This window comes from Electrona antarctica (assembly GCF_951216825.1).
Source record: "Electrona antarctica genome assembly, chromosome: 15".
NCBI classification, from domain to species: Eukaryota; Metazoa; Chordata; class Actinopteri; order Myctophiformes; family Myctophidae; genus Electrona; species Electrona antarctica.
Window position 1 is genome coordinate 42,527,631 of NC_136796.1, and position 24,969 is coordinate 42,552,599.

The 24,969-nt window shown below is 42.8% G+C and overlaps 1 protein-coding gene across 1 annotated transcript in view; it reads right to left on the reverse strand.

The window, feature by feature from the left end:
* The window catches only part of kcnk9 (potassium channel, subfamily K, member 9), a 72,989-nt gene extending 48,747 nt beyond the window's left edge, over positions 1-24,242 (reverse strand). The window contains exon 1 of the mRNA XM_079521860.1: positions 23,940-24,242. Within this exon, the coding sequence (XP_079377986.1) occupies positions 23,940-24,222 (283 nt within the window). The 5' untranslated portion in view covers positions 24,223-24,242. The remainder of the gene's footprint in view (positions 1-23,939) is intronic.
* Positions 24,243-24,969: the final 727 nt, after the last annotated feature.

A 24,969-nucleotide genomic window follows, 5' to 3' on the forward strand; every position in this document is an offset into this window, starting at 1 on the left:
GATACCAGTGATAATGGTCAGTTGGTGGTGTTTGTGAGGTATTATGATGAGGCAAAGGGGGAGTTTATTGAGTATTAATTTAGTGTTTGAGTGGTGCAACCACTATAGACAGCTATGTGTGTGTCCCTCCTTGTGTCCGAGCACGAAAATATCGTTTTTTCAGTTCCAAGTATTTTGTAGATGCAGATATCATGATATATCGTTGATGAAATTTCATACAATATATCGATATATCGCAAATATCGCAATATATCGAATATCGTGATATTATCGTTATCGAGGGCCTAATATCGCGATATATATCGTATCGTGAGGTACCCATATCGTCCCACCCCTAGTGCTCAAGAGACTGAAGGAGAGCCTGAGCGTACTCCAAGGTTAATTTGACTGATAAGTGCGACGTCATCAATGAAATCAGTGTCAGTTAGGTATTTAGCAGGATGACTAAGGATGAGATTAAGGATGAGTTTGTTGTAAAGTTTTGCAGTAATTGGCATTAAGGCGATTCGCACGCACGCACGCACGCACGCGAGCATAGGTTGAAAATGGGTGAAGTGAACCCCAGTATCGATTCTGGAGGGAACATTAGACACAAATAACAGATCTATATGCAGATAGTAGCCTACAGACTCAACTCGGGTCTAGATACCAAGTCTATACCCATTCAGACCTGAGGCCGATTCTACAAATGCCTTTTAATTAAATCAGTAGTTCTCAAACTGTTTCGTGTCAAGGAAGTACCCCCATCTATGTTTTGGACCCCCAGGAGAGAAGACTTTGCAGCGCAATTTCGAAACAGGTGGTATTGGGCGACCAGTGGTTCCCAAACTGTGGTGCGTGCACCCCTTGTGGTGCGCGAGCGCCCCTTGTGGTGCGCGAGCGCCCCTTGTGGTGCGCGAGCGCCCCTTGTGGTGCGCGAGCGCCTTCTAAGGGGTGTGCGACATGAAAAGGTGGTGCTATGGATTTATTATACAGTAAATATATTAACATACTGTATTATGCCAATATATGGCAAGTATATGCAGAATATAGCCTATGCTGCATATATATGCCATATTCAGGTTAATATATGTATATATAGGAAATACATATAGCTTATGCAATTTTTATTTCCATGTGGGGGGTGCGTCAGCTATAGGTCAGGAGGTAACGTGGCCAAAAAGGTTTGGGAACCGCTGGTATAGGCTATGCAGTCCCGCCCCCTACCATGGACCAGGAAATGATTCTCCGTTCATTTTCCTCATAGACATTTCAGAAAGTATTTATTTAAAGACGTTTACGCCGCGGACCAAGCCAACTCGAGTCGTGACAAATCATGACAACAAACACAATTATTTGGGCCGAACAAATAATTAGAAAGAAGAAAAAAACGGCAGGTTACAACACTTTTTTTGTTGTTTTTCTCCTTTGTAATTATTTGTTTGGTCCAAAATATTGTTTGTGTTGTCATGAGTTGTCACGACTCGAGTTGGCTTTGTCCGCGGCGTAACCGTCTTTAAATAAATACTTTTTGAAATGTCTATAGGAAAAATGCATTGGGATTAATTAGTCCATGGTCGGGGCAGGGACTGCGACGCTCTATAGGCTATGCAGGGCCGTCGAGTGATTTCCAACGCGCCTTCCCATGAACTCCATGCTGCTCAATGTGTTGCCACTCAGTCTAGATGAGGGGGGCGTGTCCCGGTGTAAAAGGGATGCATACGTGCGTACACTCATTACAGAGTCTATAAATGCAGAGCACTCTCTGAAAGCCATTATCAGCTCACCTGTTCAAGATGCAGAGTGGAGCGCATAATGTAATGTAATGCAATTTTCCACTGGGAATAGGACTTCACAAATTACAGACATCATGGCAGGTTTTTATGAGATGTAATTCACGCTTTGAATAACGTCACTGTCGGGCAGGAACCCTGTATCTCCATTATTTCAAGTGTCTTTCTTTCTTTTCTTTTTCTTACATTTGTAAATTTCCTCTACTTCAGAGTGTCGCTCAAAATTGCCAAAATTTTAAAAATATATATAATAAACACGCCAGTGACGCCACACACACACCGTGCGTGAGCTTGTAGTTCTGCGATATTTACTATTAAAATAAGTGAATAAAGTGAAGGTGATTTTGTGTGCATGGGTTTTTATACATTTGGACCAATATTATTGTTAAATGACTGAATAATGGACCAAACAAAGAGGTATAGGAGTGGACACCACTAGTGTGGAGGTGCTGGAGAGGTCGCACGACTCATAGTCACAATGCAAATACTTTATTTTAAGATTCTTCAGGGTGTGAGAAGGCAAACGTTGGCCATCTTAAAACAAAGTTAGGCCTATTTGCATCGTGACTACGAGTTGTGCGACCTCTCCTCCTTTCTGTTCAAATGACTAAATATTAACATTGGACCCATTAGAACATAGGTTGTTGTTTTTCCTGTTCTTGAAAAGTAACAATTTTGGACATTTAGGTTTCAAGTGACAATAATGAGATGAGATGAGATTCAATTTATTGTCAATGTACAGTACAGTACAGTACAGTACAGTACAGTACAGTACAGTACAGTACAGTACAGTACAGTACAGTACAGTACAGCGCAAAGTATTTTCGCATCTCACCAAAGTGCAAACATGTCAGTAAGGACACATTAATAAGTACAGTAGTAAATGCAGATATGAGCAGTAGTCATTTAAATAAATAAGTAATTAAGGATATGAGCAGGAAGAAAAAAACATTAGATATGACCATATTGCACATAGCCCTTATTGCACGTAGCCCAAAAGCACAAAGTGCTAGACTAAGGTCCAGAGACCATATTCCACAAGTCCAGACAATAAGCAATAAGAAAATAAATGAAATTCTGTGCAGAAATTGCTGCCTTCCTTTTGTCGGCCCCTTATTATTAAATATGGAATGCACGAAATCCAACCTAAACCCCATAATTCAAATAGGAATTGTACAAAAGTATTGGAAGTGGACACAATTGTGTCAACTGCTTCACCGCCTAAAGCAGTTGACACAAAAGAAAAGATAAATGGACATCAAAAAAGCTTATAATTTGGTACATTCATTCTAAGTTCTCCTTAGGGGTTATTTACTTATTTATTTGTTTGATGGTTAATCTTTTAGAAGCGCTTACCCAGGAATCAAGCACTTCTGCAGTGCTTGAACTATGCACCTGTGTTCTGTATGACAATAACTGACATTAAAAAATATCAATGATCAAAGGAATCATCATTATTTTATACTTTTCCAATGCAAAATCGTCAAACACTGTGCAAATCTTTGAATACGTATATCGTTTTTCAAGTGAATATTTTTAACACAAATCCTTGCTTCTGGGGTTCCCTGGAGCAACATATTTTGAGATAAGCGTGGTTAGTCCTTGACATTAAAAAGTTTGAGCACCACTGATACAGCAACATAACACGTTTAACCCATTTAGACCGTACGACGTGTGGGAACGTCATAACTAATCCAACCGCGCATTTTCATTGATATCAAACGAGAGAAAAATATTATGTTTTTTTTTTTCTTTTTTCTTTTGGGAGTTGGCCTCCAAGGCCACCATACTCCTTGCTCTTCGCGCACGCACGCATGTTGTCGTTCGCTTCCCTGTGTACGGATCAGAAAGAATGCCTCGTATGTGCTAATCTAGGGAACTCTCCGTGGTTTTGACCAGAACCAGATATACAGTACTAAGCTCTTTATTTCTGACTTCTGACCTGCCTCTCGTTCAAAATATGAACGCGAGGGATTATTCAGCGATTTTATCGTAACGATAGCGAGGTAAGCAAGCAAAAATATGTCTCCTGGTTTTTGTCCAGAACGGAAGGGGGGGGGGGGGGGGGGCTTTACAGAGTAAAAGCGGCCATATCTTCCCGGCACCCCGAGCTTCTATTTTGAAAGAAATCCACAATCCACTGATTGTGTTAAGGATTTAGAAGAACTTTGTAGAATTGCCCTCAGGTCTTAACGGGTTAGTTAATGTATGAGCTGGTGGTATCCAGTCAATCATTGTCAAGGTGTGGTGTTGTGAACACACACACACACACACACACACACACACACACACGCTCGCGCGTGAGGAGTCAACATCCGTGCTGCGATGCATTGTGAGCTTGTAGATCAGCTATTGTCTACATGTGCACGACACCAGTGCACACAGTTGCGTATTATATCAGGCATATAACGCCAACCCTATAACCCCCAACACCTATAATCCCAGTTATATGGACATGAAAGTTATGGATCGCGGCCAGTTGAAGAATGACTTCCAGACAGCTCCTCGTCAATATGAGCCAGTGGTGTGTTGAATAAAATCCATGAAAACATTACTAAGGTCTCATCTGATACGTTGTGCCCCTTAGCAGAGAACAGATTTATTGTATACAACCAAGCTTGTGTAGAAATGTTTTTTTTGTCAGAAGTGCACACGTACAAAGCATTGAAATGCAATATGCCCTCTTATTTGCAAACAGTAAATTGTCTAGAAACAGCACTAGAAGGTGCTGTGGTTGTCTGTTGTTGTGGGGAAAAAAGCTTTGTCTGAAAATCGCCGCCCCCCAAAATGATATGTATTTGGCCACGGACCCACATTTGATTTAAAAATATTTAGTTCCAGTGAGGGACCCCCTGAACCACGGATTTGATTTATGTTTTAATTGTATTATCTGTTTCACCCGGTGCCAATGGCGCTACTCTCCCTCTGTCAACCTGGGGAGAGCCCCGAACTGAACTCATGCTTCCTTCAGTGCATGAGGAGTGAGCAGGCCACTTCTTATCACCTGACAGTGGGGGAGTTTCACTGGTATAGGGACTTAGCACCCGGAAGGATTTCCAAACAGTTCCTTTGCCCCTCCATCAGGCGCCCCAGCTGACCAGCAGGAGGAGGCAGTTTAGAGACCAGGATTACAGCATGTTTTGTGTGAGGGTAGTTACCCCTAGGGGACATGGGGAGAACATGCAAACTCCACACAGAAAGGCCCTTTTCGCCAACCCCACCTAGGGTATGTGCACTGATGACAGAGAGGAGAGAACACGCCCCCAGCGCCCACAGTGTCCCCGGCGGGAATTGAACCCGGGACCTTTATAGCTGTGAGGCGACAGAACTACCGACGGCACAAAGTGATGCACTACGAAACGTTCTCTTCTGGGGGTCCCTGGCACAAAACATAGATGGGGGTCCGTGACCATATACGGTATCTCAATTTGGGGGTATACTTGACACAAAAATGCTTGAGAACTATACTGATTTAGAATATTCAACGTACAACTTTGAAGTTATCAGGTTTTATATATTTTTTGGGGGGAACTTCAACCCAGGTGCCAGTATATAAATAATCTGAATGTTGCCACAGGTGTTAATAGCAGAAAATCACATCAAAGACAAACAGGCATCTTTTATCTCTAAAAAAACAATCGAGGCTGTGATTAAAATGACAACGTACAACAAGTTGCATTAAGATCAGACGTTACAAGAAGTCTGTGGATCAGACTTCTACTAGCTCCTCCTATGCCCAGTGTTTGTGTGTGTGTGTGTGTGTGTGTGTGTGTGTGTGTGTGTGTGTGTGTGTGTGTGTGTGTGTGTGTGTGTGTGTGTGTGTGTGTGTGTGTGTGTGTGTCAGGGGCGCCTAACTTCGTTTCCAGGTGGGGGAGCACAGATTTGGACTCATGCAAAAATGCGCGTGCATGTGCCTCGTGCACGCGCGTTTTCGCGCATTTTCACAAGGAAAAGTGGCTTTTACTTTCCCTCTCCACACGCAAGTTATATGAACAAACTGACAAAATGCATCATAAAAAGGCATAGGCCTATTTAGGCTACACATGACATTGGCAAGGCGCCGATATCAAAACAAAACATATAAATTATAGCCCTATTATACAACAGACGAGCTGACAGCGCAGCGCGCTTGGGCTCGGCGACCCCGGTGTTGTATCGTCATCATTCATCATAGATCCCTCCCCGTCAGAATCTAATATCTAACATTAAATTGCAGCAGCATTCAGCAGTTCAGTTGGCACGGCGGCCATAGTAATTAGTAAATACTATATTATTTCTCACTGCAATAGTGACTATTAGAGAAATAATATAGTTAAATTGTAAATGCTTTACCTTAAACCCCAAATGTGCTCTTGCGCTCCGGGGTGGTTAATTCCCTCATCATGGCATTTACTGTATATCCAACGTGAGTTACGTGTCCAGAATGTCATTATGTAGGCTACGTGAGATGGACACTGCTGCTTGCGCTGCTGCTGCTGCTGCTGCTGTTGTTTTTATTATTGTCCTCCTTCTCCTCCAACAACGTTAGCACTCGTTCCCTGCTGAACACTGCTGCTGGTGCCCATGAAGGCCAAGGGTTCATTAACTAGACTTGATTTGGGCTTGGACCCACCAAATAAATCACTCATTCTCTTCTGAGCCATGTTGACAACAACAACACACACATTCAGGCTGACCGGAGAAATTCAAATCCGTGCGCCCCGTGCGTAAAGGTAACCGGAAATAGCGTCAGCAGCAGAGCAGTAGCCTCGGAAACCCAGACGTTTTTATTTCCAGGGAGAAAAAGCAGAGCAGAGACGATGATAAAAAAAATAAAAAATAAAGTCACACAAATGTAGTTTAAGAATACTATTTATTTTATCCTCCAACCAGTCCACTTTTTATTTATATAAATAATAACGTGACATTATATCTATATCTTTTTTTGGTAGGCTACTGCACATTCATGTCATGAATAATAATTTAAGAAATCATAGCAGATTATATGAGTTTAAAAAAAAGGATCTCAATTCCACAGCTGTGGAACAAACTTCCAGCTGCACCTAGAACTACAGAATCACTCCCTAGATAGATTCCACCATATCAGTCAGTATAAATATTGTTGGTACTCAATTTGAATAATATGAAAAGGTGTAACTTTAGATGCCATGGATGAACATGGACACATATTCATAACATTTAACTTACAGGTTGATTCTTTCTTTTAAGAAACTGCAGGATGCCTTTTTGGGAGAAGAAAGGCAACTTAGGCCTATTTCTTTTCATTGTTATTATTTGTTTGTTTCCCGTAGCCTCGTCGTAAGTTGTGTCTCAACTCAAACTCTGGAAGATGCGCTGATTAGTTGAACCAGCTGCATGTCTTTCAGTGATCAATGCGCCACTTGACCTGATGACCGACTGACGTCATCTCACTACTGTGTGTGTGTGTGTGTGTGTACCCATAGTGATGATTTGTTGGCTGAGCACCACATAGCAATGATTTGATTAGCTGAGCAATGTACATATTGAGGATAAAAAGTGAGGACATACATTGTATTTATGTATATTATGTATGATAATCCCATTAACAACTAGAAAAAGTGCCCTTCTGGGCACAGGTCTCCACCAGGAGTGTGAGTGTGATGTTTGGCAAAATGTTTAGGAGCAATATAAACGTGTGTGTGTGTGTGTATGTGTGTATGTGTGTGTGTGTGTGTGTGTGTGTGTGTGTGTGTGTGTGTGTGTGTGTGTGTGTGTGTGTGTGTGTGTGTGTGTGTGTGTGTGTGTGTGTGTGTGTGTGTGTGTGTGTGTGAGACGTGGCTTGGCCTGTTGTAGCGCCACCATGAGGCTGATTTGAAAACTGTCAAGTGGCATTTCTTCCTCAGCCTAGTGGGAATATGCATGCACAGTTTCACCGCAATCGGACACTGCGTTGAGTCGTTGTGGCGATTTGTACAAAACGGGTACAAAGCGGGCTACTCCTGAAAAGTTTAGAAGCCAATCGTAGGCAATGAAGGTGGATTATGAGAAATCAAACAAAGCCGTCTTGATCACATGACTATGGAGAGCATGTGTACCGATTTGCGTGAAATTTGGATAACATCTGAAGGAGTAATATTAGAAAATGTGTTTTACATATGTCGGCCTCCTGGTGGCGCTATAAAGAGCAGATGTGAAAAATTCCAGGCAAAGGTTTTTCCTTGGCCTCTAGGGAGTTGGCATACAAAGTTATCCACAAATCCGTGCAGTTGGAGGTAAAAACCCTTTTCGGCCAGTTATAGCGCCACCATGAGGCTGAGTTGAAAATGTTCACGTGGCATTTCTTCCTCGGCCTAGTGGGAATGTGCATGCGCAATTTCACGGAAATCACACAATGTGTTCATGATTTGCAGCATTTTGTTTGAAACTGAGCACTCCTGCGAACTTTGGAAGGCAATCTTAGCCAATCAGGATGGAGTCTGAGAAATCTGAAAAACCTGTTTCGTTGAATGGCTCTAGAGAGACTGTGTACCAATTTGCGTGATGTTTGGACAAAATCTGTAGGTGTACTGTCAGAAAACTTGTTTTGCACAAAGCGGCCTCCTGGTGGCGCTATAACAGGCCGTTCTGGAATTTTTGGGGCAGAGGTTCATCGTTGGCATCCAGGGAGTGTGTGTGCAAAATGTGGCATCGACCGGGTTAACGGTGCCGGAGATTAGCTGTTCACAGACGGACACACGGACGGACGGACACACGGACACACGGACGGACGGACGGAGTGCAAAACATACTCTCTCCCCATGCCTTCGGCCTGGTGGAGACAATAAAGAGAATGTAATGTTTGTTTTGACACCATTTGTTTTACATCATCATTACATCACCTAAGATGATAAGAGTGCCCCTCACTTCACACGGGTGTGATTTGTTTAACATTAGCCAGCCACTTGCACCCTAGCATCCGTATTCTGAGGGCAACATTAGCCAGCCACTTGCACCCTAGCATCCGCATTCCAAGGGCAACATTAGCCGAAAAATAGCAGAAGTTGAACGACAAGTTCACTACTTCACTTTGCCTCGTGCTGCAAGGCGTTGTGAGCTTGTACAGACAGTATCTGTTCTTCAGCAAAGAGACTCATATAGATTGCAGTTTGCAAAGCAAAACGTTGAATCTGGAACACAAATGTAACATAATAGTCTCATGACTGTCACAATCTTCCAAATGGTTTTGCTTCTTTTCTTTTAATTCAGATATTCATTCATATGCCACACATCAATCCAAGGTTCTGCACATACCTACTTTTTGGAACGCCACAGATCCTAGGCTATAAAAACATCTCCATCTCTGCTAGCTTTCAAAGGAAACTAGAAAAAATAATCCTCATGCAGTAGAATAATTGTAAGGTTGGTTATTATGTTTGAGTATGTCTGTAGCTGTAGGCTGGAGGTTAATTGCGACCGAAGGTCGCAGTTAGGAATTGTGCATTTCCCGTCAGTGTGTTGGTTGGTTGGTTGGTCACCCCCAGAGCCATAGAGTTAAGGCTCATTCATAGTCTGGATTTTCGGTGGTGAGCTGACCACCGGAACTACAAATAACATTGAGCGATGGTGAGTAAAAACAGAGAGAAGGGCTGGGGCGGTGGCGGTGGTTTGCTCTTCACCGCGGCTTGTGACGTCATGTTGTAGTTCGGTGGTCACCTAGCCACCGAAAATCCAGACTATGTATGAGCCTTAAAACAGAGTTACGACAACTCTCTTCACTTCATGGGGCCAGGCTCTTCTACATAGACTTCTATTGAATGGGGACAACCGGAAGTTTACGGAATGCATTTTGGATTCCGTAAACTTCCTGGAAGGGGAAATGGCCGTGCAACGAAAACAGCACTTTTTTTTTACGATGCGTCGTGCATGGGCTTGTAGATCAACTGTTTTCATTCCCCCACACACCGAGAATATATAGGCACCCTAGATCAATGTGCTCAGTAATAAGAGCGACAAAACCTCCATCCAAGCAGAACATGCCTGCAGTCAGATCTCCTGTGTGAGAGAACACCTGGAGCTCCAACGGGACACGCCATGCTGGCTTTCGCACGTGCGCGAGAGAGAGAGAGAGAGAGCGAGAGAGAGAGAGAGAGAGAGAGAGAGAGAGAGAGAGAGAGAGAGAGAGAGAGAGAGAGAGAGAGAGAGAGAGAGAGAGAGAGAATTTTGGCTGGTTGAAGACCAAGCGAGCTGCGGATCCAAAATGCCGCAGCTCGCTTGGTCTTCAACCAGCCAAAATTCTCACACGTCTCCCCCCTTCTCCGCTCCCTCCATTGGCTCCCGGTCGCTGCCCGCACAGAATACAAAACTCTGATGCTGGCATTCAAAGCAACCAGAGGCATGGCTCCCCCATATCTTACAAGTATGATCGTACCCTACAAACCCTCCCACGCACTCAGATCAGCCAACGCAGGGAAGCTGGAAGTACCTTCGCTAAAAATGCCGAAACAACGCTCCACATGTCCCAAACTCTTCTCCCTTCTGCCTTCTGGCTCCAAAACTATATGGAATGCACTTCCCGTCACAATCAGAACTGCAGCCTCACTCCCAATCTTCCGCCGTAGTCTGAAAACCCACCTTTTCAGACTCCATCATGGCCCACAGCACTTGCCCTAGACCCTTAGATAGCACTTTATGTAGACTTAGATAGCATTTTAAACTGCTAAGACTTATAGCATATGTTACGTAGACAGCACTAGAATTGCATTTCATGTAGTCATAGCACTTTATAGTACACTGTATAATGTGTACTATAAAGTGTATAATATATAATATAGTATAGTATGTATAGTTTACATATATAGTTTCATGATACAGATACTCCACTGTTATGTTCTTAGCTTACGCATGTTTCAGGATAACTACTTTTTATATATGTGATGTATGCCATGCTTTTTGTTATTGCTTAATGTATGAGAGAGAGACACATCGGCGAAAGAAAGTGAAAACATTCTGTGCAATTAGTCACAGAAAATGAATAGAATCAACTTGGCCACCAGGGCCAATCTGGACACCCTAGTGGAGGGTGGGTGGGTTGGGTGGGGCGTATCTGTACACAGTGTCACCATAGTGACTGAGCTCCCCCCCCCCAACACACACACACACACACACACACCACACACACACACACACACACACACACACACACACACACACACACACACACACACACTCACGACAGCTGGTCTGACATGTGCTAACAGTATCTCTCGGAGTCGTTTCACAGCCATCCAGCGAGATTTTTGTCTCAAAGTATAGTTGTTAAACATTTTCATGTCATGCAATATTTGGGATGTCATATGACCGAGAATGTGAGTGATGTGTTGTTGTTGTTGTTGAGCTTGTAGATTGGCTACTTTTACTATTTCAAAGTGTTTTTTTTTTTAAATATATAATAAAAAATCACACCCGTGTGAACTGAGTGGTGTGCCTGTCTGACGTAATGAAATCATGTCTAACGTAATGAAATCACACCCGGGTGAACAGGGTGAACATAGCAACCATGCTCATTTTTTCTGCACTAACAACGCCAGTTGTAGGAGTGGTTTACACCACTCAAAAAGTAAACATTGAAGGGGTCCTATTGGGTTGAAGTAATGTCCCTAATGTTTTGTGGTGTCTGTCTGTCTGTCTGTCTGTCTGTCTGTCTGTCTGTCTGTCTGTCTGTCTGTCTGTCTGTCTGTCTGTCTGTCTGTCTGTCTGTCTGTCTGTCTGTCTGCCTGCCTGCCTGCCTGCCTGCCTGCCTGCCTGTCTGCCTGTCTGTCTGTCTGTCTGTCTGGGGGAGTGTTTAACCCATTGCTGGAGAGCTGGCTGTCTAAAACAAATGCTACAGAAAAGCAGACACTAGAAGGTTTGCTAGGAAGCTGGTCTTTTTTGTTCTCTTATCAGTGGTGTTTTTGGTTGGATATCAACGCACAAACGCATTATCTCGTCTCTGTCGGGTGGCGGAAACCTCATTGTGTCCTAAACTGTTACTTTCCAGGATTCAAATTCAAAAACATCACAAGTAGCAAATCGACTGCAAGCTCGAAACGCAGCCCGTCGTGTCCTATAATGATATGATATGATATAGTACTTTATTGCCAGTTCACACTGAAATGTGTCTTGCGACCCAGCGGCCTTGTATGCAGAACACATTTGACATAATAACACGAAGAACAAGACAATTTTACATACATAAAGACATGAAGACAAGAGCAATGTCCACCGCCTAGATTACCCCGTGGCTACTACAACTCCTGATTAAGCCTCAAAGTCGACAAAGTTGGACAAAGGACCTCTTTAGTCTGACCTTATTGTATGCTGGTAGTAGGTACACCATATCTCCTTAAGCCCAGGTGGTGCCTACAACCTAACCTTCCAGGATGGGAACCCCTTTTGGGGTTCTTATTGTTGCTATATACAGTATATTGGCAGCATGACATTTTTGTACATTTTGAATTAATCATACTATAATTCTGACATCATCATCATCATCATCATCATAGGCTACTATAATCATACTATAATTCTGACAATGTCAATTCTGACAATGTCTGAATTAATGTGTGTCTGTCTGTCTGTGTGTCACTGTGACTGCCGTAGCTCCTCACTGCCTGCACCAATCACTCCCACTTTTCACACAGGCATTGACCATAATAATATGGAGGTCTTAACAAAGCCCTTTTTCCAATTTAACAAATTACAAATTAATAATTAATTTATTAGTGAATAAAAAATGCGAAAACGCACCCAGGGTGCCGTATCCCCCACGGCCACAGGGCGCAGTACCCCCCGCGGCCACAAGGCGGCAAGTATTTGAAAATTTCAGAAAAGCGTTTTTAGAATCTGCCTAAAATGTCCTAAATGGGTTAACTTCACTAAAACTAAGCCTAACCCTAACCTAAACCCTATCCTTATACCCCTAACCTTCACCTCACAGAAACTATGCCTCAACCCTAACCTCAAAGCCACAAAAACTAAGCCTAAATTACCTAACCTTAACCTCACAGAAACTATGCCTCAACCCTAACCTCAAAGCCACAAAAACTAAGCCTAAGTTACCTAACCTTAACCTCACAGAAACTATGCCTCAACCTATAACCCTCAAAAGCACGTATGTCCACCCCGGGGGCGAAACACTGGGAAGAGGCACTAGTGTCCGGGTTGAGCACAGTGTGTTCCTCTTCACAGGATGACATTGGTGTGTGATTTGGTGCAAGATGATGTAAGGGTCCGGGGAGAGGACCCGCTGCGCTGGCTGTTGATGGAGATGGTGTTAAACCATTCTAGACGGGAACCCCTTTTGGTGTTTATAGCATTATGTAATATACTTTAGCTATTGAAAAATTCTTCTAAATACTAAAACAGTTTTCTTGAAAAACCGTATGTTGCTCAAGCTGACTTTTTCCTATCAAGGGTCCATGTTGTTCCAGGGACCTCCAGAAGTTTGTTTAAAACAACTATTATATTCAAAGAATTTGCACAATATTTCACAAAAAAAGCAAAACAAAAAAGCAGATCTACAAGCTCATAGTGTGGCACAAAGTAACACGCTATATGAGCTTGCTTTCCCGGGTCTAATGGGTTAATCCTTGGTAGTGGCCGGAAGCCACACAGTGTGTGTGTGTGTGTGTGTGTGTGTGTGTGTGTGTGTGTGTGTGTGTGTGTGTGTGTGTGTGTGTGTGTGTGTGTGTGTGTGTGTGTGTGTGTGTGTGTGTGTGTGTGTGTGTGTGTGTGTGTGTGTGTGTGTGTTGGAACTCCAACACCCCCTCCCATGGTTGACACTATAGCGCCAAGAGGTGGAAAGTATAACATTACTGGATAAAGTACATTTACTCAAATACCGTATAGGCGTCGGGCGACCGCAGGTGAGAATGTGACTTTTTCCAATACTTCTACGCCACTACATGTCGGAGGCAAATAATGTACTACTAATAATGTATTACTTAGTTATTAGTTTTTACTCTACTACAATTATTTGACAGCTTCCCGTTCCAAAGATGCTTTAGATTTAGATTATTATTACAAAACTATACATACAACCACTTAAGCCTTCATTTGGTTATTTTTCCAAAATAATGTGAAATTTGACATTCCGAGCATTTTCACGACCGGTCCTGTAACAATTTCGATGCTAATACTTTTGTACTTTGACTCAAGCAAAAATGCCTTGAATACATACATGTCATCATGACCTTTTACTTGTGACTATTGTGAGTATTTCTGCATTGTTTAATCCATTTAGACCTGACACTATAGATTCTACAAAATGTCTTCTAAATCCCAACAGTTTTCTGAAAAACCTATGTTTCTATGTGGTTATCAGACTATTTCATGTCAAGGACCCCTAGAATCATATGTATTTGGCCGCCGACCCCCATCTGAAAATATGTTGACACCCCCCAGAAGCAAAGGTTTGAGTTAAAAACGTTCGCTCTGAAAGAATATATACTCAAAACATTTTGACGATTTTTCAAAAATAGCAGACCTACAAGTTCATAGCGCGGCACTCGGTGCCGCGCTATGAGCTTGTAGATCTGCTATTTTTCAACAGCTAAATAAAAGCATAACATAATGCTTTAAAACACCCAAACAACCAGAATTGGATTAAGCAAAGTATAAAAACAAACGGGAGTATACTTTCTCTCTCCTTCCACCACAGATTCCACCACAGTGCACTCATGCCAACCCTGCCGGTGTTGCTGGATGACGGTGCTGCTCTGAGAGCCACGATGCACCAGAACGCCTGCCAACCCTGACACTGAACTCACTGTAACCCCTGAAAGATCAAACAGGAGAAAAATGTCCTCTTTGCCTGCAACTCCACGTCCTCTTCCATAAACCCACAGATGACTGATTAAAGAGCAGTGTATGATACAGTACATCACAACATATTAAAGTCATTTCTGTGTAACGTGTCATTAAGAAGATAAGAAGAGTTTTGATGGAATGTGTCATTATTAGTATATTCTCCATAATAACCATTCCGCATATTATTATTGTCTCCACCAGGCCGAAGGCATGGGGAGAGAGTATGTTTTGCACTCCGTCCGTGTGTGTGTGTGTGTGTGTCCGTCCGTCCTTCCGTCCGTCCGTTACCAGCTAATCTCCGGCACCGTTAACCCAGTCGATGCCAAACTTTGCACACACACTCCCTGGATGCCAACGATGAACCTCTGCCCCGCATTTTCCACAACGGCCTGTTATAGCGCCACCATGAGGCAGCTTTTCACATTTTTTACCTAAAACTGCACCGATCTGCGTGAAACGTTGCATGCACACTCCCTAGAGGCCAAGGACAAACCTTTGACCTGCATTTTCCGCATCTGCCTTTTATAGCGCCACCAGGAGGCTGACTTTTGTAAAACACATTTTTTGATATTACTCCTCCAGATTCTGTCCAAAAATCTCACAAATCGTTACACAGTATCTCTATGGTCATCTGCTCAAGTCGGACCTGTCCGATATTTCATATTCCATCCTAATTGGCTATAATTGGCTTTCACAGTTTGCAAGATTGCCCCGTTTTGAACAAAAGCCTCAAATCATGAACGCAGCATGCAATTTACGTGAAATCGTTCACACATTTTCTTACTAGGCTGAGGAATATATACCACCCTTTTCACATTGGCCTGTTATAGCGCCACCAACAGGTTGATTTTTGCAAAACACATTTTTGGAACAAAATGCCTCAAATCGTCCAATTGCCATCAAAACATGTTTATATTACTCCTAAACATTTTGCCAAACATCTCACACAGTCCTATCCTCCTGGTGGAGACTAGAGACTGACACGGGAGTGGATTTTCACTCCTGTCCTGTCCCACTCCCACAGAAAAAATCCTGTCCTGTCCCAATCCTGGGCCAGAGTTAAAAAAAAAATCCTGTCCTGTCCCACTCCTGTAGAATGACTCCTGATCCCATCCCGCTCCCACTCGAAATTACTCCCGCTCCCATCCCGCTCCTGTTTTTTTATTTTGTATTAGTCATTAGGAAAGGCAATTGATGAATTGATCGATCCATCTATCGATCCATCTACTGTATCTATCTATAGGCCTATCTATCTATCACTTCTGGCTTCTCAAGACAGATAGCCTACCAATAAAATTAAAATAAATAAAGTGGGCAATGTTGGATTTAACTTTGACTACCAAATACAGTTCTGACACTTCATTTAAGTTCTATACGGTTTTTCCCTGAACAGAACTTAAAGCTTAACAGTTAACAAGTGCTTTGTCAATTAAGATAAAAAAAAACCTGTGTTAATTTAACTCTATATGAATAATTATTCAGTGTACAAGTCTGTATGGCAGTGGTTCCCAGGGGTCCTTGAGAGAGTTCCAGGGGGTCCCCAGCTAATTAATAGTTTGGAACCAAATGGACCCTTATGGGTCTGTTACAGACCGTCTGTAACAAATTATGTTATGTGAGTGTACAAATGGAACCAAATGTTGTTCCATTTGTACACTCAGAGTTAAATTAACATTGATTTTACAATATAAATTGGGGGTCCCAGCGATAAAAATGTCATTAAATGGGGGTCCGTAGACTAATGCATGTCAAACTGGGGGTCCTTGAAATTAAAATGGTTGAGAATCACAGCTACAGAACCGTAATACAAATCTTCTCTTATGGGGGTCCCTGCCCTTGGCATCTTTTCAAATGAGGGTCCGCGGGCTAATAAATGTCATTTTAGGGGTCCTTGACATGAAAATGTTTGGGAACCACTGGTGTATGCGACTCGGTTGGGAGAAAGAAGGGAGACGATCTGACGATGTATTGTAGAACATTCGCTCAGAACAGAACAGCTGTTCAGAGAGCTGTAACAGCGTTAGCATGTAGCTAACATAGCATCACAATTGAAAGTTGGAACGTTGCCACTGCCAGGGGAAACAAATGCATCAGGATGATCTGGCTATAAATAATCGATAAAATCACGGCACCGGCGCGATGCAGAATCATACACGGCCGCATTACGATGTCTTCATATAAAACTTTATAAGACGTCCAGCCCGACTGGTTTGCAATTGGAGGTTTTTGTGTTGTGGAAGCACTAGCACTGCTGGATTATGGGTAATGTAGTTCTTTTGACTTGCGTCAGCAAGTGTTGGCTCACAGAAAGATGACTACATCGATGTCATTCCCGCTCCTGCACGCTCCTGTTGACTTTCATTCCCGTCCCGTCACGATCACGGGATTAATAAAAATATGAATCCCATCCCGCGGGAATCCCGCGGGAATCCCGTGACCCGCGGGAGTCCCGACAAAATGTCAGTCTCTAGTGGAGACCTGTGCCCAGAAGGGCACTTTTTCTAGTTTTTTACTATTTCTTTTACAACTTCTCTATACACACAACGCTTTCCAGATTTTTTTCCAAACCTGAATTCTAGGATACTGCAGGGCGCTTCAAGCTGGAAGCAGTTGAACGTATGGCGAGGAGGGGTTCAAGCTCTTTTGATTTTCCAGGCTGTGTCTGACAACCCGGTAATGTACGACCAAAGGTTTGGACCTCATGAATCATCCATCCATGTCCATAGCACCCCTCTACTCAAAATGAATGGGCAGGGAGTTTCCATCTGTGTCCTCCAGATATTAGTTCAATGGAGGTGTCTCCAATAAAATCGATTTTGACACAATGGGCAGTATTATGCCCTTATGTCTTAAGTACCAGGTCTTATGACTTAACTTAAGACCTGGAGGCGTGGTCAATGCTGTTTGGCCACTCAGAATAGCCAAATGGCATTGATCACGCCTCCAGGTCTTAAGTTAAGTAATAAGTCCTGGTACTTAAGACACGCATAAAACTGCCCATTGTGACTTTAAAGCACTGTATCTATAAGCAAATGATACGTAGCTTGCGGAGTTAGTTCAGTCAGGTATACTCGAGCGGCTTCATGCTGTGCTCAAGGGCGCATACATATACTCAAGGGATTAATATGCTGCATTACTATGTGGGTGTATTCAGGTTTGAAAGACCCACATGTCATTCGCTGATGTGGCAGTCAGCTGACCAATTGGGTGGGGTATTTATAAGCTCTCCTAGACTGCATGTTCTTCCTGCCTTCCTTCTGCATATGGCTCCTGGTTGCTATATGTGATGTTTGCTCCCACCACCACCCCAGCACCACCGGTGGGCTCTGTTATTTCTGTAACCCCGTGGGGGGGTTGTTATTGTATATCTATCTCCCTGCTCTTAATGTTTAATGATGGTGTTTAATTGTGCCGAGCAGGGAGAAAAATGTAGCAGAGCCGATCGCCAAGATTAAACATTATATGCACACTTGTATTCTCATTCAATTCAATGTATTTGCCACTGTTGTCCTGCACTTTTCTGCCATGGAAAAATAATTGTGTAAGTGTTGTTGCTGTTGTTTATTATCCACACGTGGACAATAAATGAAACTAACTAACTATTATATAATAAACATTGGTTAAATCTATTCGTGAGTTATCTGACTGAACTATACTAATGTATTAAGTCTAAGAAATCTTAATTATTATACTATATGCCACCCGTTGTTCATCCTACAGCATGTTCACCGAATACTGGTCTAACAGCAACAACAGCATCAGCATTTCATTCCAGATACTACTATAGGCTCCAGCCCTGAATTTTGCATGCATGCCGCATGCTCCCTTTTGTGGCCATGCCAGGTTATAGCCCATATATGGAGCTGACTGATTTCATTTGTTTGTGCCTGACACATTGACGTTAGACAACACTCCATAATTGGGCATGCTGTAGAGCTGCTTTTGGAACTCTTATATGACTGAGTCATAGCGACATGATGCCACTGTTTATATGACTGAGTCATAGCGACATGATGCCACTGTTGGTTGTGCGTTTGTGTTTTTGATTGTTTCCATGTTCTCTTTTGCTATTATAGTTATACGTCAGGGATATGGGATTGACCTGGGTGGGTCGAGTGCATTATGAGATTCAACTGCACCCGCTCCATTATGGGTTGCATCCGACACCACGGAAGGTATAGCAGGGTAAGTGATTGTCTTTGGTTAAAATAAGCTATATTGTGTTATAGTACTCAGTGTGTTTGTTCAGTAACAGGAGTCTCCATGTCTCTCCAGCCTTGTATATTAAACAGAAAATAACATTTCAGGTAAACAAGTGGAATTGTAAGTGATGACACAAATACAAATGAGAAAATGTATGTTTTTTTTAAAGAGCTGGAGAGACAGGTTACTGAACAAACACTCTATAACACACATTATAACAATGATTACTACAGAATAGTGATTTAACCTTTTAACAAAATACTTTTTGTTTTAACCAAAACATATAACTTACCGTTTACGTATACTGCATACTACACAGTAGGCTATTTTCAGCCTAATATTTAGGAGGCTATATCTACTAGCAGAAGGGTGACATTTCGGACATACTCTAGTCTAAAGTAAATTGTGATGTGATTTTGGACGCAGGCGGCCCTGGCCGAAATCACATACTAACACTTTTTAGTATGGCAAATACTAATGCTAATACTGAGCTTGTAGATTGCCTATTTTCAAATGTCAAATGTTTTTCAAAGGTTTTCAAATACTTGCCGCGGAGTAAAAGTTATAATATTTGCCTCTGAGATGTAGTGGAGTAGAAGTAAAAGTATCTGCTGAAAATTGGAAATACTCCAGTAAAGTTTAATGATACCTCAAAATTGTACTTAAGTATAGTACTTGAGTATACGTACTTAGTTACTTTACACCAGTGGTCACATCTCTTATGTCATCCAACACCACATGGATCTAGTTGAATTTGCTGTTGCCTATATATTCAGGTACTGTATTTTAAATGTAACTATTTTATTTCATTTTCATTTTCCTTATCGTTCCAGTTTAACCAATTTCAACCTAGCACCCCTACTTTGGACATTATTGTCAAAACTTTACATTTCCATCCCCCCAAAAAGTAATAATAAAGAAAAACAAGATCTTGTATTTCCACTATGTTTGTGTTGTTGTTTTTCTCATTAGGTGTTTTCTAATTTCTTAAAGGACAACTTTGGGTTTTTCAACCAAGGTTCATGTTTTAGGTTTGTTATTACAGAAAATAAAATATTTTGCTGCTTTCTTTCATTTTAGCGATTTTAGCTATTTTTGATAGGGGATGGGCGATTTCTTTATTATTATTTACTATATAGTCCTATACTAGACCCCAGGAAATTACGTCAGGCCACAAATTTAGATCACAGGATCTACTGAATGTGGACGGGGAGGTGACAAACTGACATATATTGAGCTTGTGACACACAGTATGGCATCGCCCCCTATAGTACCTCCCTCCTCACATTCAATAGATTCTGTGATCTATTGTGGCCAAATGTCATTTCCTGGGGTCTAATAGGAGTCGGACTATAGTAAATAACAATCGCTGTAAAGTTTTGTCAAAAAATACATATTTAGCCACTTGTTCAAAAATAGCTAAAAATCGTTAAAACTAAAGAAAGCAGCAAATAAAATAAAAAATAAAAAACCTTGGTTGAAAACAAAAAGTTGTCCTTTAAAGCCTTTCCTCAATAGGGGGATGCAGGTCAGAGGCTGTTGCTTTTTGGGTGCCTTTCTATATGCCTTAATTAGTTAATTGGTAAAGTATAACACTAACACGTATACCTTCCCCACAAAACTGAGATCTGCCAGTTTATCAGTAGTATACATGTACAGGTATGTGTGGTTATATAATGACAGATGTGAGGTGGTTTTGTGGGGAAGGTAAAGGTACGTGTTACACTTTACCAATTAAGGCACCCCATAAATCCATAGCCTCTCCCTCAGCCCCCTACTGAGGACAACTTTTAGTTGTTTGTTCAGTAACATGAGTCGCATCATGTCCCTCCGGCTTAAATGCATTTTCAAATCGGGATACCAATTTTATTCAATCGGGATCGATCACTCAGTCAAAGACCCCTGGGGGGGTCCCCCGAACCCCAATATGAGAACCACTGCTTTAAATGTAATATACCATGTTATTTGTAGTTGTTACGTCCCCACCAAAGAGGTCCAGGTGTTATTTTGTGCAAAAGTGCATTATTGGCTATTTCCCCTAATATAAGCCCTCAATGGGGGTTGGGCTTTTGTGCTAATTTGCTTATTTCCGATCGAAATAAGTAGTAAAGTGTTTATTTTTGAGCGATGGAAATAAACAAATTAGCACAACACCCCATTCAATTCAATGCAATTCAATTCATTGAGGCTTATGGTAGGGGAAATAGCCAATAATGTGCTTTTGCACAAAATAACACCTGGACCTCTTTGGTGGGGACGTAACAATAGGCCTATCTCACAGCCCGCTTTCCACGCCCACTTCCGGTAGATAGTGGTGTCATTTAACATTAGCATTTACACGTTTTTTTCTCTGGAGAATCTAAGTAAATTTCCTAATGTAAAAATGTGACAGACCAATATTATTATGAAGCAAACAAGATGGTAAATCAGCTCGAACAGATAGAACAAACCTTACCTTGAGAAAACAAAAGTTGTAGACTTCTTAAATAACGTCTGTTAACATGTAGTGTCTATGGAGTGACGTCACGCTATCACCACTAGCCCCGAAAGGGGGCGTAAAAAGGGGGCGGGGAAATTCTGTGAAATAGGCCTACTACAAATAAAGGTAAGGAAGCCTTCTAGCATGGAAGTCTCCTTTAATCAGCCAATACCCTTGCATTCTTTGAGACACTGCTATAGTGTATAACAAAGGGGTTTCTTTCTTTACAGGAGACATTACAATGTTTACTGTTAATCCCAGACAGAAACAATGGAGTCACCTTCATTAGTCTTTGCAGCAATGTCTTTTAAAAGTAAATTCGAGGACAATGCCAGCTTTGGTTCTCCCTTTAACCCATTTTGGGCGGGAACCCTTTTTTGGTGTTATCATTATGTTATGCTTTAGCTATTGAAAAATAGCAGATCTACAAGCTCATAGCGCGCCACCGAGTGGCGCGCTACGAGCTTGTAGGTCTGCTATTTTTGAAAAATCGAAGAACCACTGACATAGAAACATAGCTTTTTCAGAAAACTGTCAGGACGTAGAAGACATTTTTAGAATCTGATCTCAGGTCAGAATGGGTTAAGCTAAAAGTACTCCACCTGAATAATAAAAATAGACTCATGGGCCCCTATCTGACTTCCTTAATGGCGAAGGCGCATCCCTTCAACAACAACTGTGACTTCTAAAAAGGTGAAATTAATATTGAATATAGTCCCTGCATCTAAGCTCATTTGAGTATAAAGGGTCTAAACCTGGAACAGCACAGTGTGTGCATAAATAACGTGCGGAACCGACGCGCTTCAGGCCTGCATCATGGTGGCGGGGACCTTATTTTGGCAACACCCCCAGTGATGCTTTCTCTTAACTCACAGCCGTTGACATCCTATGACAACGTAACGACTTCAGCAGCAGTGACTTATCCCATTCTGGACGGGAATCCCTTTTGGTGTTTTAAGCATTAAGTTATACTTAAAAGCTATTGAAAAATAGCAGATATACAAGCTCATAGCGCGGCACCGATTTGAATATATATTATTTCAGAGCGCACGTTTTAACTCAAATCTTTGCTTCTGGGGGGGTCCCCGGAACAACATATTTTCAGATGGGGGTCCGCGGCCAAATTCATATAATTTTAGGGGTGCTTGACATGAAAAACTTTGAGAACCACTGAGACAGAAACACAGGTTTTTCAGAAAACTGTCAGGATTTAGAAGACATTTGTAGAATCATCCTCAGGTCGAAATGGGTTATTCCAAAAGAAATGCAATCGAATGCCTATAAATCCCCATTTGGACTTTCCGAACTGTCATAAAGAATGAGATAGATTGGGGAGGGCCTTGTCATCGCCTGGCAGGCCTCGAACGCTGATTAAGCTAATTTTTATACATGCTACTTCATCGGCATATAACGAGGCCTGTGGTCGTTTGCCTTAACGAATCTAGACAAGACGTGTACAGTCGGGTCAACGTGTACAAGCAATGCGTTGGTAGCTTGTAGATCCGTTATTAATGGCAAGCGAGAGAGTTTCATCATGACGTGGCCCCTCTCTCTCTCTCTGCAGCTGCGCTCAGAGGAGCTGTCCTTTCAGCACCACCACACAGAACAGCCACACAAACTGTACACGGAGCTACTGGAGTGCAGCATGGCTACTCCTGATTCCCTGGTTAAAATAACATCCCAGTGCATTCATGAAGTAAAAAAATAAAAAAATACCTTAAAATAATCTAAAATGTAATTAAAACGAGTATAGGCCTCTGAAGGTCCAGGTATTACAGTGGACAAAACAAAAACAAAAAATAAAAAAGGATGTTTATGATAAATCCAGGAAATCTATTTATAGGCTTCGAGGTCGAGTTAAGACAGTCGTTGTGTCACTCTTCTCATCGTTAGCCCTGGTGGTGCAATGTCAAAGTATCTTATAGCCTATAGGGGGGGGGGGGGGGGGGGGGGGGGGGGGGTCACGACAGCAAACCCCAGTGAAGTCATCGTCATGTCGTTGCACGTAAAGGCCGTGTTCGTTTTTGTGTTTCAAACATAAAGGGGAAAGGCTGTCCAAATGTATAAATGTGTAAAAAAATATATCCTGTGTTTCAGCTCCAGAGTAGCGGTAGCCTATACTGTATATACAATAACCAAATTGACACTTTAAAGGGTCCATTTGGTTACATTCAATCGGAGTTGTTGTAAGTGCATGGATAAATCGACACTGGATGTGTTTACTGTGTAGTGGCAACATTACGTGGTCTTTGAAATCACAATTACATCATATAGCCTATATCATCTTATCGATTCACTCAAGGACTAATTCACGTCGACCCTGCGCGAGACTGTGACCCGTGGGTCCACACACACACACACACGCACGCACGCACGCACACACACACACACACACACACACGCACGCACGCACGCACGCACGCACGCACACACACACACACACACACACACACACACACACACACACGGCAACATGTTGCTTGACAACTTTATCTTGTCTTGTCAGCACATAACCGTATAGATTATGTAACCAACTCACAGTGGGGTTGTGATTTGTCTCGGAATGTGTTGGAAAGGTTATACCCCATATTCGCTGTTATGACAGTTTTTTTGTATGGCACTGAAAGTGGAATTGTCTCCACACAGAAGCCGTGCGTACTCGTCTTATACACTATATCACAACAAAGTGCAATACTCACCGATAGTGGTGATGACCGTGATGGCAAAGTAAAAGGAGCCCGCGAACTTCCACTGGACGCCGGCCCTGTGGGGCTCGGCCTCCATGATGATGCTCTCCAGCTTGCGATAATCCTCATCGCTGATGTTGTACTTCCCCTGGAGACGCTTCTCCTCCGCCTCCAGATGCTCCTTCTCGCGCATCTCAAAGTCCGACTCCAGGGCGTCGAAGACCGCGGCGCCCACGAGCAGGTAGGTGAACGTGCAGACGATCAGGGACAGCGTCCGCACGTTCTGCCGCTTCATGGCCACGAGGAACCGGCGAGCGAGGGGCTCGTCATGTCCCCCCGGGTGGTCCCCCGGTAAGGCGCCGCCGCCGCAGCAGTAGTAGTTGTAATAGTCGGGGAAGCGTCTGGAAGAAGAAGAATCAGAAGAAGAAGAAGAAGAAGAAGAAGTGGATGCTGATGACGGACAGACCGATGCGTGTCCCCGCCGCCGCCGCCGCCGGTGGTGGTGGTGACGGTGGACGCCGGAGGCGCAGCCGTGATGGTCCCGGTAGTAGTAACAGCCCCCCAAGCCCTGCTGCTGCTGCTTCTGCTGGTTCGCGGAGAGACACAAGAGGCTGCTGGATCGCCGGGACCACCAGCCGGAGCCCCGGAGCCGAGAGACCCTGCGCAACACGTGCCCAAACCAGGTCCTCCCGGTGCGCAGTGCCATCAACAAGCGGCTTCAACCAGTTGCTTTTTTTTTTTTTTTGCTTTTTTTCCCTCTCCCCCCACCCCACCCCACCCCACCCCCAGTCTTCAGATGAGCAACTATAACACAGTTTTAAACAATGCCGTCCCGGCGTGACTTAAGTTGTTTTTTATTTTTAATATTTGATGCCGTTCGCTCTCTCTCAATAAGGTTTGTGACCAGGAAAAGTATAGGCGAGAGAGAGAGAGCGCGCGATGAAGTGATCCTCTTTGCACGGAGCAGCATTCAGCAGGTCCCCAAGTTTCAGTAAACACCAACCTGTTTCATCGCATCATTTTCAGGCTATATTTAGAAAGC